This window comes from Alligator sinensis, unplaced genomic scaffold (assembly GCF_000455745.1).
Source record: "Alligator sinensis unplaced genomic scaffold, ASM45574v1 scaffold144_2, whole genome shotgun sequence".
Taxonomy (NCBI): Eukaryota; Metazoa; Chordata; order Crocodylia; family Alligatoridae; genus Alligator; species Alligator sinensis.
This window is the reverse complement of record NW_005841872.1, coordinates 3,438,759-3,457,098: the sequence shown is the minus strand read 5'-3', so window position 1 is coordinate 3,457,098 and position 18,340 is coordinate 3,438,759. Positions and strand designations below refer to the sequence as shown.

Below are 18,340 nucleotides of genomic sequence, written 5' to 3'. Positions count from 1 at the left end.
TTCTATCGTGCTTTCCCCGTATCCCATCCTCGTCGCCATGTCAGGGCCGAGGGGCTGTGGCCAGCAGCCCAGGCACGTGGGCCGGGGAAAGGGTCGGCACGGCAAACTAGAATTAGGCACTGACGTGTAGAGGTTGATTAAAGATTATTTTACTTACACCATAGGTGGTTGCGGTGCAGGCAGGAAAACTTTCTTGAGTTGCAGTTACAAAAAAACCCCACATACGTGGAGTTTGCTAGGCTCCACCGAAGACACACGAGCGGAGTTTGCTAGGCTCCGCTAAATGAACACGAACAGAGCTCTGGATACCACTCACGGAGTTTGCTAGGCTCCGTGGACCGACTGAAATGAGAGTCGGAAAGGTGACTCTCCACGAGCGCGCAGGGTAGGGTACATCGAGGGATCGTGCGGCGACGGGGAGAGGCTAGAGGTTGATCAGGTCCCTGTATCCTCCTTTAAGGCACACGCGAAGTTTGTTAGGCTCCACAGCACGCTTAGAGTTCTTCACAAGATGGATGTGAAGTCCTCCTCCTCCAACTTGGGCGGAAACTGCTCAAGCCTCTTATACGGCTAGCAAGCCAATCGCTAGCCACCACGTGGGAATAATTTAGAAACAGCCAATAGTGGGAAACAAATTTACATACGGGTGGCAGGAACTCCTTTGCACCGGGGTTTTCTCTATGCAACTGAGAATTGCACCGTGCAAAGAAAGCTCCATGTGGCGGGAAATAATTCTGCAGTGCCAAAGCACACACAAAATCATACCGTTTGGGTCATGACAGTATACATTGTGCTCATTCATTGGTAGTGAATACAATAGCCTAATACTATGATTTAAAATTCAAAGTGCATTAAACTCAGCTACCACAGTCACACCAGACTCTGAGTCAGCATTACACTCATATTAGTGTATAAAGCTCTAATTGACCAGGGACATCCCAAAATATTTACATTTTTTAAATGTCATCTCAAACTCCTCCTAAGCATCATTGCTTCAGTTCTTTTGCAACAAAGTTTATATCAATAATAAGCATGACACATCTAGCAATATATACCAACGGGAAACAAAGAAGCTAAAACAACAAATTTTGGACCTTTCCACATGAGCCACCTTCATGGTCTCCATGAAACATGGTGTAAAAATCAATTTACAAATTAATTACAGGGACAGTTTGACAGTGCTACCAAAATAACTAAGTTGTACTACAAATGTTTACCACAACAAGCACAAAGAAAGAAGGGAGACAGGAAAGGAGAGGAAGGTTTTGAGACATCATTGCAGATTTTGTAACATCCATTCCACAAAATTCACAGGTTGTTTTAGATGAGTTGGAAGATTTTGGAAAGGAGTCTCCTTTCTGTTATGACCTATGAACCCTGTCCCATTGGTGAAAAATAGGGATAAAAAGGGCCCTGCAACATGCCTAACAAAAGTATTATGTTGGGTCACCAAGAGCAGAAACCCTTCTTCCCACACCTCTGGAAGCATGGTTCCAAGTTCTAGCAAAGGGTTTGCAGCACTGAATGCTAATAAGACTCTTGAATAGTTGCACAGTAGTACACATAGGCAGCCTGGGCAGGGCATGCTGCTTCTGGAGTTTCCCAGAATCGGAAGGGCATCAAACACCCTTTTGCCATTCTTACTCTGGGACTGCACATTCTGTGGTGCATCTCCTGAAGGTGCAGTGCAAAACCTTAGACTTCAGGTAGCTAAGGAAAGACTTCCTGATGCCTTAATATCTTCATGTGTCCATGAAATAACTTATTCCTACATGGTCTCTTCTAACAAAGTTAAAGGACTTACTCTTCAGATCAGAGGGAAGTGATCTTAATGCCAAAGAATAATGCTATTGGTCAGTAATGTGTTTTTCATTCTCCATTCTATTTCTCCCTTTATAAGTGTAATTTAATGAGATATATTTCAGATTACACAACTCAATATGTCTTTAATATGCCATTCTTGGTGCACTCATGCATTGTTAATTCATGTTTAGGCTTCTGGGTTTCATGTCAGATCTGGACCATTGCCTAGAATCTGACTAACTGTATATGGATAAGCAATGGAAGGGAAAGTGTTAGAGCAGGGGCGGGCAATTATTATAGGCAGAGGGCTACTTACTGAGTTTTGGCAAGCCATTGAGGGCTACATGACAGGCAACCGGGGCAGATAAATATTAATTTTCTAAATTTTTTAGGGGCCCCGCGGGCCAGATAGAATGACCTGGCGGGCCTCATCTGGCCCACGGGCCACATTTTGCCCCTCCCTGTGTTAGAGGCTAAACAGAACTGCAGCACATGTATGTAAGGGAATTGTAGGGACTACTGTATAATTATTTTCTCATTGAAGCAAAGCAAGCAAAAAAGAGAGATGGGGCCATTATGGTTCGATGTGCTGCCACTGACTCTAGCCTGTAGAGGTGACCAGCTGTATAATGGGGAATATGCCACAGCTTTTTTACAGATGGTGGACAAAATTGCTCCATCTTGGAATCATTCAAAAGCAGTTTTACTTGGTTCAGACTAGGCTCCAATGCCAAGCTGTACCTAAATCATTGCCAGAATAAATAGTACTTTTTAATGGTAAAAGCATGGCAGGATGGTACCTTAGAGATGTAATTCATTCATTTTCATAAGAATTGGCACTTAGATTTAGTTTATCATCAAGGTTTTGTGTAGTTAACTTTTTTTTTTTAACTATCTACCAGCATTGCCTATCCTGATCATTCAAAAAAAACACAACAAACCTGGACCCCCAAATCATAAGATTTTTGAGACAATTTAATGTTTTTTTTAAATGTTACTATATTCTGTGTGCTTTACATTCGAATACTAGTTTTTGAAACAATATAAGGTGTGTACAGAAGTTACTTTTTTGCTATTTCAAGTGCTTTCTTGTGATGACTTAACAGAAATGCACAGCTTTACAAATGGATACAGCACTTTAAATTAACCTTTGTTAAAAGACATTAAATTTGAAGCACTATATTTTACAGCACTTCAGCAACCTACAGTGCTTTAAATAATTCCTTCACTCTGGTTAAATTTCTAACCAGTGGAGAAGCCCCAGGACTAAGGACAGACATTCAAAAAGCCTGAGCCTGAATTGATTCAACTTTGCAGGTTAGTCTAACCTGGCTAGGCTGAACTGGTTTGTAACCATACTAACATTCTCTCTGGACTGGGGAAATTCAGGCACATACCTGCAGTGGCTCAGGCTGAAAGCTGGAGGGTGCTAGAGCAGCCCTCCCTTCCCTGCCATAGTGTTGAGCTGGCAGGTCTTGGCCAGGCTGGAGCAGGACCTCTGATTAGGGAGGTCTGCCTGCACCATCCCAGGCTTTTGCCTGCTGGCTGCTGAAGGGGTGGGAGTGTTGCCAGATCCCAGCCCTGGGCTATGCTCTGAGGCAAGGGGGTATGTGCAGTGTATGAACCTGTTGATGATATGGAGCTTTTCAATCTCCCTCCCTGCTTCTTTATACTGTCTGGAGCAAAATGACAGGCAAACAAGCCAACAGGAGGCTGATAACAGTGGTTATCACCCCATCAGCAAAACAATAGACTATCTCCATTAGTTCAAACTCTTCTTAAACAGCTTACCAGCTGACCTGTTGATTAGCTCCAAAAAGCTCTAAGTGGTCACTGTTCTGTCTGCCTGTCCCAGTGAAATTGGAGACACACACACACACACACACAGACGCTTCTCGGCATTAGCTAGCATACCACGTGCCTAGGGTCTGTGGGGCTGGGGTCTGTGCTGTGGGAGATGGTAGGGGTGGGATTCCTGCTTGAGCAGCGAGCAGTGAGGGGAGGGGAGGGGGTAGGGCAGGGGGAAGCCAAGCAGACCCTGCTGTAACTGCAGTCTCTACCAGAGCTCCAGCAAAGGAGCAGAGGGGAGGGGCCAGCCCTGCTGTGGGGCAGAGAGCCCTGCCCAGCCCAGAGAGCATGCCAGGATGCTGGGGGAGTCTGGTTTATCTTAAACCAGCAAGGGGTCTGGGATAGGCATTGCTTAAAGTGGTTTGAGCCAAATCTGTTAAGTCTGGTACTACATTCAACCAGGTTTATCTCAAACCAGTTTCAGCCATTTTCAAACTGGTTTACGTTTACTGAACATGTATTCTGTTGCAGGTTTAAACCATTTTCTTATCACTTAAATTGGTTTATGTGTAATGTCTGCCCCTAGCCCAGAAAGCTACAGAGCAGCCCCTGCCTCCTAGCTTGGAAAGTTCAGGAAGGCTCAGAGTCTCTTCATCCCAACCAAACCCTGCACTTCTCTCATGTTTAAGAGTGCTGTAACTATAGTGCTATAATAAGTGCTCTAAATTACAATGCTGTAAAATGTGCATGGAACACTTCTATACATGCCTATAGAGTATAATCAGGTTACATTTTCAATACTTTCCCCAAACCTGAGAGTTAGAAAATCTTTTTCAGGAAAACTGAGATCTTCATTTAACTACTTACCAAGTGAAGTTGGAAGAGCACTAGGGAAAGCAAAAAATAAGTGAGTAAGACTCAAAAAAGAGGGCTGCTAACACTAAACCAATGTCAGACTGGTTTATCCTCAAATATAATGCAGTAAACAGTTCCATTTATTTTTAGAGTAAAAAAATACATCATGTGCCATTCCATCATTGCAATATATGGAAGCCACTGCAATCAATCTTTGAGCCATTTCTGTCTGTTTTAGGGTTTTTTACAGTGCCAGTCACTGAGGTATCTCAGTATTGCTTGGTAATGAAGTCTCATGAAAGCTGTCTAGCATTTTAAAATGTACTGTCCCATCTCTTATGGAAAGGAAACGCAAGGAGCTAAGAAAACTTTTTTTAGATGAAACATACAAAACATTATCACTAGCATTCCAGGTATATTTTTCTTTTTAACCTAAGGAAGGACAGAAATAATGATTTTAGTAGCCTAAACTTATGAACTTTTTCCACTTTAGCCCCTTGCAACTAAACATGTAAAAAAACTTTTTACATTGCTGTGTCACATAACTGTGCTCAATCTAAAGTACGTGTTCAAAGTCTGTGCATGTTTCAAGGCTAGTTGATCACATTTAATTTAGATTATTCTAGATTCCTGAGGTACTGTTTGTGAACCCCCAAATCCCATTAGAGTCAGTAGAGTAAATCAGTATACTAATGAAAAATCTTTTATTTTAGGTTTGTCGTGTGCATGGACATGTTCTCTTGCCCAAAGCCTGAGTTTTATATTGACTACTGACTGTTAAAAAAGCAGCTGTTCCCCATAGCCCTGCTTCAGCTATATGCTCAATCATGTGGTTAGTTTATATAAAAAGCTGTATTTTGATTACATTTTCTCTTCTTTTACCTGGTAATGCAGTGTGATCTGCATTGTGTTCTGATTTAACTGTTTTTAGCAGAACTATTAACTACAGGCTAGGACCAATGAAGAACTTAGACACTATAATTCATAACTTTTAGGGGCTTGGGTCCAGAATTGGTTTTTTTACCATTCACATTCCATGTTTTTAAGGCAAATGAAACTCAGTTCAATAAGAATAAATACTTTTATACTCTAAAACTTTACCAGAAAGAGATGATCTTAGAATACCAACAATTTAGATAAAATAACAAAGTAAAATTCTTTATCTTTAAAGCATCTGAGTAAACAGATAATTTATGTACATCCAATCAACAGCCCTGGATCTGTACTTTAGATTACCCTTAATAGGAATAAGTAACAGCAACAAGATTAGCCGAGATACCTGATTGTACCATGTCAGGGACAGCCAATTTCATGGACTCAGTATCATGACAATAAGCAGTGTCTGGGAATGTAGCTAGAGAGATACAATGAGCAAACAAGATAAGCCAAACTAGTTTTTCAGTACTGCTTGTTACTAGTTTACTTTTTTCAAAGTATTTTAACTATGGCTTGTTTGTAACTTGTCCATTATCATAAGCACCTCACGTTACGTATTGACAGGATCTATAAATGTGGCTAGATATTATGTTTTCTGTAAGCTTATAAAATTCTTCTTGAATTGTTTTCTGTTGTCTCACCTGGGCATGTAACCATACAGACTGGGCATGAAACAGACATGCGATATTTATTATTATGTTTAGTTGAGTGCTAAATTAAGGTCAGATGCCAGAAATAATTCTCACACCCAACTCCCACTGACTCGTGGGTTAGAACATAAATTATCCCCATCTGTGTTTTTGCATAGAGGCCCAGAAACTCAGTCTTGACTTCAGGGTTTTTCAATTCCTTGTTGTTGTTCTTGCTGCAAAAATATTACAAATAAAAAGATGGAAGGAGTTGACCCAAGTAGGCATAAGGCCAATGTGATGCAACATTGTACTTGAGGCTTTCCAGATTCAAGTGCCCTCTTAAGGTAACATTATGATGCTGGCAAGAATCATGCTCCCGTGCAGCTAGCAACTTCCCATCAATATTCTTTCAAGATGGAGTTCAGAATTTGGTGGGAGGAAAACGTGCTTAGCTAATACTGGGCACGTATTACATACATTACATAAATTGAACACTACATACATTACATACATTGAACAATGCTCAACAGCACTGTTGAGAATGGAGAGACAATGCCATGACAAGATGATAATACCATTTCTGATAGAACACCTGCAAATTGGTTGAAAGGAGTATGCTGTGGAGCTAGAACCAAATACCGAGTGGCTGTTTTACCAGCCTGAGAAGAGGAGCACAGCTACACCCATGTCCTTTAAAGGCCTTTGCCTCAGGATACAATTAAACCATAAATAGCATAAAAAAGCATCTCAGTAACCCAACGCTGGCTACTGTCTCAAAGGCTTTTCCCTTACCTCCCTTAACCAAGGGAAAACAGAACACACTTTTAGCTCCAGGGCTCCACTTTCTGTTCCTTATATATCCTGCCCAGCCATGCGAAAATAGATCAGTTAACCCTTTCTAGGGTGTCATTTTGCTTGTCATAAATACAGTCTCCTGTTTTCTAAAAACAACCCTTTTTCTGACAATCCTCTATGCTTGTTGCTCCTTTCCATTCAAGGAAGTAGAGAAGAACTGGTGACCTTTTATAAGAATCTTAACATCCACATTAATGGGAAGAAATAGAGGATGTTTTACATTTGTGGTGAGCTTGTTACATTTTAGGATGCAGAAAACTGTAGTATGGATCATTGACCAAGAGACACCAAAAGAAAGTACTTCTTTTCATTGCTTTGGTAGGTGATAAGCATTCTACCAGGTAGGAAATGCTTGTGGGAAGCAACTATTAGTTGACAAACTTTTTTACGGTTATAATAGTTTCATACACTTCTTTATTTTTTTATAGATTCTTCTATGTTTTCCTGTTTTTTGATGGAAAAAACTGAAAATAGGGAGGAGTATTTAACAGGTTTTTCTCCTTTAGGATTTCAGAAATATTGTTATAAAGAATATCAAATGAAGCTGATTTCTTTGCCTGGGAGAATGAAAAAAATATGTTTTTCCTAAATTGGGATATGTTTTGAGTAGCCTATGAGGCCAGTAGCTTATTGGCCTTGACTCTTTTACTTCATTTTATCACCAGTTATGTTCTGCTGAAAACTACCCTATGTACCTGATAGGCACTTGTGCAGAGAAGAATGAGAAATTAAAATCTAGCATTTCTTGTACTTTTCAAATAGAAAAGTTCTCTTAACCATTCATGATGTGGGCGTAAGTTCTTTGATACACTGGCATGCATTAGTAGGCAACCGTCAATCCTTTAGATCATGGTGTATGCATAATAGGTTTAGTCACCAAGACCTTGGATGCATCGCCTAGACAAGAGCATAGAGGAGTGGAGGCTGCCCATGACCTACTATCCCCCTTTTAGACAATTGAGGCAGAATCCAAAAGCCAGACCAAGTCCAGACATTCAGTGCCTAGATGATTGTAGCTTCTGCCAGAGAGCAACAGGTAAGAATTGCTGCTGACTGCCTAATACTACAGTGAGGTAAAATGTGGAAGCATTATATAACTAGAAAAACAGATTTTATTCAATTCAATATGATAATGAATAACACAATCAGGATCTGCCTTTTCTTGATAGTGCATTTATTTTATTCTAGACTACTCCTACACTTTCAGTTTTCAATATGACAATGCGTAATTATGTTTCATAAGTTCTCAGAGACAAAGCTGGAGGTTTTGGCAGTTAGGTAGAGAGTAATTGGAGTTTTTGGCACCTGCGGAGGAGTGTCAGACAGTCTAAGATTGTGGGATTAGCATATAATAGCTGGATGTTTCTTCTAAAAGACTAGAAATGATATAATCAACACTGTCGACACCCTGCTAAAGTACACAAGGCAGCTTATACCTCTCAGAGCTATTCTTCAGACTTTCTAGACTCAGGTAGTCACTCCAATTTATATTCGAGTTCACGTTCTTGAGTTTTTCTTCACAACTGTAATGTAGAGAGACTGATATTTTGTACTGATATATTAGACAATTGGTGCACAATTCTTACAGCAAAGGGTAATTTCCAATGCAAGTCTTGTAGCAGTAAAATACATATGGCCATGTTATAGCCAAAAAGGAAGTGGACACACTTGCCAATTAACTTATATTAAGTGCAATGTCCAATTTATTTTTCTTTTGATATCTGTGTGCAGTAGATTGAACAATATTGATCTTCATGTGTGTTATTCTGTGCCCCAGAGATAACTCATCCATAAACAGAGATAAATTAGTAGTATTTCTAGAGGGAATGACTTTTGTAGATGAAGCATTTATTCAGTTGCATGGCAGTATTGTAACAAAGAGCTCTCCTGGGCCTGGAATATCGACTGCATGTTATAGTTCCCTCTTTGCTGCTCCACATAGATCCCATATCTATCTGCCTCAACTCTTCCTATATTTTTAGGTTCAATAAATTCTCTGTATATTTAAGGATAGAAAAAAATCTTTTACATGAAATTTCTGCTGATCTGCTGTGAGGAACCAAGTTGAGCTGTTTTATATCTGCAAGTACGCCTCCCTCAGGTCTTATGACAGTAGCCACTATCTTTCTGGGGGAAGAATAACTTTTACAAGTTGATGGTTTCATTTCCAGTTTCTTAGAGGTTTTGGTAAAAATGAGTCCTTGCAACTTCACTGCAATAATCCTGTTTGAAAACATTCAAAGATTATGAGCCAGATACTCTAGGCATGAGGAAAACGGCTTTAAAAAGTAACATTTTTAATAATAAATGTTGGCACTTTTTTATTTCCTTCTGTTTCTTAAGGTCTTACTGTTCTAAGTTTTAAGATTTTTCTTGTAGCCATAAGGGTTGTTATTTTTTCTGTTCTTTTTTTTTAATGAAAGCTGAAATTTTCCTATAATAACATTACTCCAGGTCATGGGGCTTTAAAAAAAGCATTATTGTGAAGTAAGACTCATAATAAAATCATATGAATTGACAACACTGACACTGATTTCATAACTACATTCCTCCAACTTCCAAATAAAGATTATTAAGTGGAGAGAAATCCCTTCTTACTCTTTCTTTCTCTCCCTCATGCACATACACTAGCCCCCTCACATCCACATTAACTTTCCCTGAAACATACTGGCCCATACCTATATTTTATTTTGAAAATGTGTTGAGACGCAGACATTCCATAGATTTCTAGGCACTGAGTATGCCCAAGCGACTCCAAATGTGGAGGTGCTAGAAAGAGCCATTACAACACAGAAGTGCTTTTCTGTCTACCTCCATGAATTGCAGACTAGTTGAGTACAGCAAGCTCTTCAAGTCAAAACCTCTCCCAAATTAAATGGCCCTGAAGGATTCTATTTATAGTGCCATCCCACGCATCTGTTATATCACAGGGCTGCCACCTAATACTTTTTGAGCTGGACATATGGGAACACTGTCATATCATCTTTTTGTTTTCACCCACTCACTGTCACTCCTCTTTCCCTGCCCCACTCCTAAAAATCTGTACGCTAGAACAGGGGTAGCCAACCTGCGGCAAGTTGCCACAAGTGGTACAGGCAACCTCTATATATGGCACATGGCAGACAGAGGAGTGGGCAAGCAGCACAGGGGCATGGAAGCAGAAAGTAGATCAGCAGATTGGGTAAGGAAAAAAAGGAGAAAATAAAAAAACAGAGCAGCAGATCAGGCAGGGAGCACAGGGCAGGGGGAAGAAAGCAGAGTAGCAGATTGGGCAGAGGAAGGGGTTCAGAACGGCACTCAGGGATGGTGCAGGGCTAATTTTGTGGCATGCCTGCCAAAAAGATTGGCTCCCCAATGCACTAGAAAATTATGCTCTGTTTAATATGTCCCTTTTTTCCCCTTATTACTAGATGCTTATCCCAATTCTGAAGTGATCTATGTCTGGACTAATAGTACTACTACATCTGTGGTGGTGGCAGAAGACGGTTCACGACTCAACCAGTATCATCTGATCGGACAAACTGTAGGAACAGAAAACATCAGTACCAGTACAGGTGTGGAAGAATGCAACTTTCTACCACATAAATACTAACAGGAAAAGCAGCTGTACTGGGGACATGCCAGAAAGAGAAGCTCCTAGCTGCTGGGTGGGGGTGTTGGGAAAATGACTGTAAATCTCCTGGCTGCTTGCCAGGGAGATTTGGGAATTGTCTGTAGATCTTCAGCAACTACATTTTTTGAAGCTGCAAGCACTATTGTTGGCTTATCCCCTTACTAAAAGAACAACCCCATTTATTCTATCTCAATCCTAGCTTTAAAATGATTTGTTAGACAAACCCATTTGGGGGCAGAAGGAGGAGGAGGATGGCAGCTGTTTTGTTGCTGCATGTCCAGGAGAGGGGATGTGCTAACTCCAAGGAGTCCCATTTCCTCTGTAACTGGAAATGGAAGTGCCAGATGTGGCAGCACTTGGGAGACAAAGAAGCTTTAATGCCAGCCAGCAACCCACGTGAGCCCCTCCCCCTCCTTCATAAGGCTTCCATATCAGAGTAGCTGAGGGCTGTGATTGGTGAGACTACTGTGAGGCTTGAGGGGAGAGGGATGAAGCCAGACTGGACCTGCGAGTCACATGGTTTCTGCAATACACAGGCTTTAACAGGTTATATAATACACATGTCTTCAGAGTATTAATAGAATGGAGAGTAAAGTCTCCCGTGATTGGAAACAAAATATCCTGCCTTTAAACAACAGTTTTCCATGCTTCCTTCATTTACAGTGAGCTTTTATAGAACACATTTGAACAATACTCTATGTAAAAAATAGCAAATCACCAAGAGGTAATCACTGGAGACACAGACCCTTCTTGTCACTAGCTGAAAATTGCATGCTCTGAGACTTAATTCAGGATCAGGAGGAGAATATACCAGATTGGCAACTATCGTCAAGAGAGACTCAGGAAAAAGAGGCTTTAAGCATACATGTACACACACATGCATACACAAACACACACACGCACGCACGCACACACGCACGTGCACACACACACACATACATGCAAATACAGGTTGTTAGGATCAAGAAAGGCAGGTGTTAAATGCTTTCCTTTCAAAATCAACCAATCAAATAGACATACTATAGATGGGACCTACTCAGAGCTCACCTGCATTTGCTGCTAATTCTTCAAGAATCACAAAGCAAGGGCAACTTTGTACAGTACAGGGCAGCTACTAAACAAGGTTTCCATCCTTTCCTCTAGCAAGCTCTACCCTCACTTTTAATATCCATCAAACAGCTACTAGACAAAACAAAAAATCAATCAGATGTAAGGATGTCCATATAGAAAGAATGACAGTAACTTCCATCACAGCAACGAGTCTCAAGGAGGAAAGTGAACTGTCTCACATTAAAGAACAAAAACATTTGGTTTCTTACCAGTTCACCAACATAGCTGCATTGTTTTCTGCAATGAATGGTAGCTCTCCTTTTACTTTCAGTATTGCCAGGCAAAAGGTCCAGAGGAGGCACTGGGACATGTCCTAGAAATGTATCCTCCTCCTTGGATCAAGGAAACAATCCAAAACAGGTAGCAAGCACTCCAAGAATGTCAGCTCCAGGTCACTTGTCCCGCTCAGCTTTGTTTGTGAAGATGCCTTGTAACTCTTTAACCCACCAAAACAGCAGACTCATTATAGGAATCCAAAAGTTTGTGCCCGGTAGCCACCTCTCTCCTATTTTCTAAAAGTTAGGCTAATACATGACTGCTTTCCAATTTCAAAATTGTATATTAATGTTGTCCTGTGTTACAGCTGGGCTGGCTGTTTTCTGATTGCAGGGTAGATCAGAGCAGGACACAGATTGTAACCAGGGATTAACAAAATACAAAAATCCGATTTTACACAGGGAAAGCATCAGTCAGCAATGGATTTTCTGGACTTCATCAAGCTCGCAGTAGGCCAGTAATCAGGGTTACTTATGACTGGATGCTTAAGGCATTTCTTCCTTCTAACAGAACTGGTGATTGTGGAAATGAAAAACAAATCACTACTGCACAATCCAACTGTTACGATCTCTTCTATATTTTTGGAGACACATGGGAAACTCACAACCCCTGTAGCTCCACAAGGAAGTGTTTGTTTAGACCCAAATTTCACACACCACAATGTCTTTATTGCTATTGATTCAAAGACAGGCTTTTGAAACAGCAATGAAGGCTGGTTGTAAACCAATCTGGCTGGATTCTGCAGATTTTTGCACCTGAGTCATACTCTTGGACCCACCAACCCTGGAAACTGTAATACTTTATTGGTGCCACATTGAACCAACACATAGATCCAGGTAGATCCAACTGATTTTTGCCCCCAAGCTCCCATGTTTCAGTGCCAAATAGAAAAGATATTTAATTATTTGTATTGCTTCAAGCATTTCTAAAAACTGATATGTCTTGAAGTAATGCAAAAAGCTCAGATCTGGGACATGGATTCAGTTGATTCTTTTGTAAACAATCCATTAAATTCTTTGTGACAATCACATATAGTCACTCCACGCTTACTGCACTGAAACATCCCCAAACCCTGGATGATTTGGTTTAATGATGCTGCAAAAACCAAGGTCTGCTGCACCTGCAAATATCTGAACCCAAGATTCCAAATTCCACATCCTAAATGCAGACACATGCAGCTACTTACACTTCACCAAACAACCCTCACTTCTTACACCCCAGGGCTAAAAAGTGATGGAGGCAAGGCATGAATTCTTCTCAGATACCTAGAACAGGAGATAGAGCCCACTTTTTGCCCCACTAAATTCTACCTCTGGACTACAAAATATGGCAAACTGTGCTTAGTTCACTAAAATATCCCAATCCCCAGCACATTCTGCAATTGAAATATTGCAAAAACCCAGGCCCAAGACACAGATTCTGCCAGATCCTGCTGATTCTGCATTCAAGTCCCCAAATTCAGTAACTTGACTAGAGAACATGATTGGATTCTCCTATTGCACTACAAAATGCTGGACTTCTGTAGAGCATCACAGCACCACAAAAACACATGAACCTGCCAGTTTTTACACCCAGTCATCCTAATTCCATTTTCTAGATACAGAAATGTCCATCTTCTCCATGCACAACTGCTCTTGGCACATGAGCACACAAAAACAGATCCAGGGCACTTATCCTGCCAGTTCCTATAGTCTTGTGCAGCAGTGCCTCAAAAATAGATTTGACACCTGGGTCCTCATGATGAGCTGTGGCCAAAGCACTAGGTGCCCAATTATTGCTGATTTTTTCCTAGGCATCATAACTGCAGGAGAAAAAATGCTGATTTTATAAGCCAGCTTCTTCCCAATATAAGGGCAGAACAGGAGACAGTGCAAAGGTGCTTGTTGGAAAATGATCAGATGCTCAAGGTTGGCATCACTAGTGGAGGGGTTAGCGTCTTGATTCTGTATAGCAAATTGTGGCAGGAATTGGCCACAAAGGGTTTTAAATGTGAGGACTAGGTCTTTATGTTTGTAGGTTTTTAAAAAAAAGGCCAACCTTCAATTGTCCTTTTATCATAACATAGCAACATCTATTATCTGCTGATTTCTATCTGTTTTTGACTCCACCCCTTGAACTGTGCCATCAAATTAGACATCCTATGCTGCCACACCTAATTGAGTGGCAAAATACAGGCTTCAACATACCACTGTGCAGTTGCATCTTGAAAAATATATCTTGTATGTGGACTCTGCTTGATCCAGCATATTTTTGGCACCAATCCACAGATTAATCCTGCTAAACAGAGAGCAAGTGCAGTCCTGTCTAGAGCACAAAAAGGGCCATGATGTCTGGTGTGGGATTACTACCAATCAATGTGTATTGGAGATTATCCAGTAGGGATAAACTACCCAATTTCACACCAGACCTTCTCCCTCTCCCCATACCTCTTCAGCAATCCTTTTCACAAGAAAGTGACAAGCCAGAAGAAGGTTCTTCCCCCAGAACAAAGGCTGAGGCAGTCTCTACACTAGGTAAGTGCTAAACTGTTTAGGAATTTCTAAATCAAATTCAAGCCCTTAAACTTCATCTTGAAACTCACAGCCAGAGCAGGTCCTGGCAGAGTAATAGGTGCTCTGCTCACCAAAGAAGGCAACTACATTCAGCTCCACATTTAATTTTGGGTGGTTTTAAGGAATACATTTATGTAGAGATATTGAAATAGTCTTAAAGGGGCCTTCTGAGAGCTCTAGACAGCATTCTGGGAGCAGCTGATTGAAGAAAATATTCATAAAAGTCAGACAGGTATTTTAAAAGGCACCACTCTCTCTGTGCCTACAAGGCAAGGCAGTCTTTCTAGACTGAAGGTGTTTGGCAGTTTTCACGTTGCTCCTTTCCTCAAGTCTTTGCTGACTTTCCCCATCACAACCTCCCCACACCTTCATAGGACTAGTCATAGGTAAGGTAAGGGGATACACCTTACATCTCAGAGTTTCCCTTTGATGTTTCGCTATCACTGGGTAGGAACAGCACTGGTATGCAGGTGGAATGATCATATCTGCCTCAAAGTGGCCCACAGTCTCATCCATTACTGAGAGGTTTCACAAGCTGAAGACAGAATCCAGAATACTTACATGTCAGATGCAAGGCATAGACTAGTCCTGTATTACAAATTGTTAAGAGTACAGCTATATTACTCATGAGAGTGAAGAGCTTTGGCTGACCTAGGTGTTCTGTCAGATCCTGAAATGAAAGCACAGTTATACCTCTAAAATTATGGTTTTACCAATGTAATTTATTTTGCTTATAGGAGCTGGGCTAAGCTAGGTTGGCAGAAGTGTAGTTTTGCTGATATAAATTGTATGCACACTACCAGTGCTATATAGGTGTAGCACTCTATCTCCACGTATCTACACAAGCAAAACTCTCCTGATGTATAGTCCTTCCCCTAACTAATCAAGTTCACTCTCTTTTAGAAACAATCTATGCTGCCTGCCAAATTGTTTCAGTCTAATATGTCTCCTCCTTTAATGACAGGCCTAAAGAGGATAATAATCAGTTTCTGTTACTAGGAATTGTAGTTAGCCTTTTAGGTCAAGCAGTAAAGGTCTATAAAGTATTTGTCTCTTCAGAAAATACAGCATAGGATACAGGAACAGTAAGAGTGGAAGTGGATGCCCATTTCATCATATATTATCCTCTGCAATAGCAGACTGCCATTTAATAGATAGTAAATACAAAGGGGTACATATGAATGAACATTTGTACCCTGGCACACACACTACATACCACAGAGATTCCCCCTTGCATCCCGTTGACAAACTTTGCATCTTTTGTGCACCCCCTCCCCAGCTTCAAAAACGAAAATGTCCCAAAAGAAAAGAGAATGAGAAGACTTAGTGCCTTAACAATTCCTCATCCCTGCAATGGAAGACAATTTGTTAGATAAAATATGGCAAGATGGAATATAGAGTATGTGGCCAAAAGGTGCCAGGATCTGGCAGAATTTGGGTGTCAAATGTATATTTTTGCCACGCTATCATTCCAGTACATATCAAAACTCAGGTGTTCCAAGCAATATAAGAGTTATATATTGCTCTCTAGTTAAAGCAGGCATTATCAAAGTTCTGTTTATGGCGGGCCACTTAATGAGTGGGACATCATGCTGAGGGCCACATAACAAAATTAATCCACTTTGCAATACCTTTCTATTCAATAGATGTAACATAATATGTCTTGCATAAATAAAGTTACAATAAGGAGAATCCTGCATCATTGTTTAACTAAATTACTTTTGAAGAGGCAATGGCTATACACTCAGCTAGTTCTGCTGAAGACGGCTATACTTAAAAGTCCCTTTTTGAGTGGTGTACAAATGCATCACAGGCCACACTGTGGGAACTCCTGACTTAGAGGATAACATATAAGCTTGTAGTAACTATTAGCCTGATCCAGAAGTCTCCAAATGTATGATGGCTAATTGTAAATTATGTGGGCATCAGGATAACCCAAGATTTGGATCTTTCTGGGGGAGCAGAAAAGACAACAATGTCCTCTAAGTAGATAGAGGAATTAGTTTTTCCAGAGCCCAAAATTGCCTTGATTCAGGTGCCTAGTACAGGTTCTTATGGTAGTGGTGTCACAAAACTACTCACATTTTTCTGGAGGTATGGTTTCTTTTTTTGGCATTACATTGTGGAGGCATTACATTGTTGGAACTGACAGGTTCCTGGCCCTAAATCTAGACAGGTGCAGTGCCATGGACCAGAGGTCCAGAATAACTTGGTGCAGTAGGAGTGTTTGATTGTGTTCTGCATCTAGGCAATGGTGACCCGGAAATTAGGTGTAAAGATCAGCAGGATCCAACTGCATCTATGTTCCTGATGTTGGTATTCTGTGGCACAATGGACCAAGACTGCTCAAAAATGAAAAGATGAATGGTTTCCCTAAGCAGGAGGTGAAATTTCCAGACCTGAGCACAGACATCCACAGGATATATTACTTTTCAATAAAAACTGATTTCTACCCACAACTGATTGTTTTCTGCTCTTAGGTGAATATACTATTATGACAGCACATTTTCACCTGAAAAGAAAGATTGGTTATTTTGTCATCCAGACATACCTTCCATGCATTATGACTGTGATCTTATCACAAGTGTCATTTTGGCTAAACAGAGAGTCTGTCCCTGCTAGAACTGTCTTTGGTGAGTAGTCTACAACTTTGTTATGTTTATTAAAAGTTCGTAGCAGTCTAATAGTTTATTTTCTGCAAGAAAATAATAGCTCAATACTCTTTCCTGTTCCAGGTAACATTTTATTTTCCCTAGTTCTGTGTCAATGCAAATTCACGTGTTCCTTCATGAAAAGTTGTCTAGTCCTTTAGTTCAGTTCTGATGGAGATTACACAAGAATTTAATGAGGGCAGAAGAGGTAAAGGGGCAGAAGAAATCAAATCTGTATGTTTTATTTTTTTATGTGCCTACTATAGCAAGCTCTAAACTATTGGCTAGATAAAACAAAATAACATGGTATCTACTATCATCATCAGTGTCAGAATATTTAATGCAAACTCTAGGAACAGCATTTGAAACACTGATTTTACTTCAAAAGTTTTGGTGTGTTTGTTTTTCATGATGCTAATCTAGAAGAACCATAAAGAGGTTAATTAGTGGCAATTACCCCTATTACCATAAATACAAATTAATATAATTACTCATGTACAAAATGTATACATATTGCAGAATTTATAATAAGAAAAATCCTTCTGGGAACTCTAAATCACTTGAATAATCACCAGAAGATTGCTATTAAGAAGTAAGTAAATGTTTTACCCAAGACTGATGAAATATGAAATACAACTGGCTGGAAAAGAAAGGGGCTGCAATAGCAAATTTTGTATAATGGACAGATTTCCTACTAATAGGAAGTCAAATCTTGCTTCTGGTTTTTATACAGAACTCCCTATTGAGACCTGTTGAGAATTTTGCTTAAAAATCAATGGAACACTACAGAGACCAGCTACTATGAGATTAAAATACTTCTTCCCTAAGAAACAGCTTTGTAAATACAGTGGCATCTATAGGGTTTATATGGATATACTGAGGACATAATTTGGTTTCTTGAATAAAAGTTTAAGTTTTTTTCTTGACAAGTGGAATCGGTGAGAGCACAGACAGAAGTGCAGCTCCCTGCCCACACTGTTTTCAGAATAGGAGGGAGGGAAGGGAGCAGAAGGAGATCATTCTAGGGATCCTCCAGCCAGTGCTGGAGGATGGGAGGGGGCAGGAGTGAATTGGAGTGCCCCTACCTCAGGGGACTCCAATACCCCCACCCCACCCTCCAGTGGGGTCTGAAACCCCGCCAGACTGAACTCCCGTCTGCTCCTTTTTCCCCACTTCCATTCTGAAAACAGCTTGAGCCTGGCAGGCAGTACAGACACAAGGTACATAAGATACTATGTTTTCAAATGTATTTATCTATAACCTCATGCA

The 18,340-nt window shown here is 40.5% G+C and overlaps 1 protein-coding gene across 1 annotated transcript in view; it reads left to right on the top strand.

Moving 5' to 3' along the window:
• GABRA5 (gamma-aminobutyric acid type A receptor alpha5 subunit) overlaps nt 1-18,340 on the top strand; it is a 95,878-nt gene that overhangs the window by 72,257 nt on the left and 5,281 nt on the right. Inside the window, exons 6-7 of the mRNA XM_006017061.1 lie at nt 10,280-10,423; nt 16,901-17,053. Of these exons, the coding sequence (XP_006017123.1) occupies nt 10,280-10,423; nt 16,901-17,053 (297 nt within the window). The remainder of the gene's footprint in view (nt 1-10,279; nt 10,424-16,900; nt 17,054-18,340) is intronic.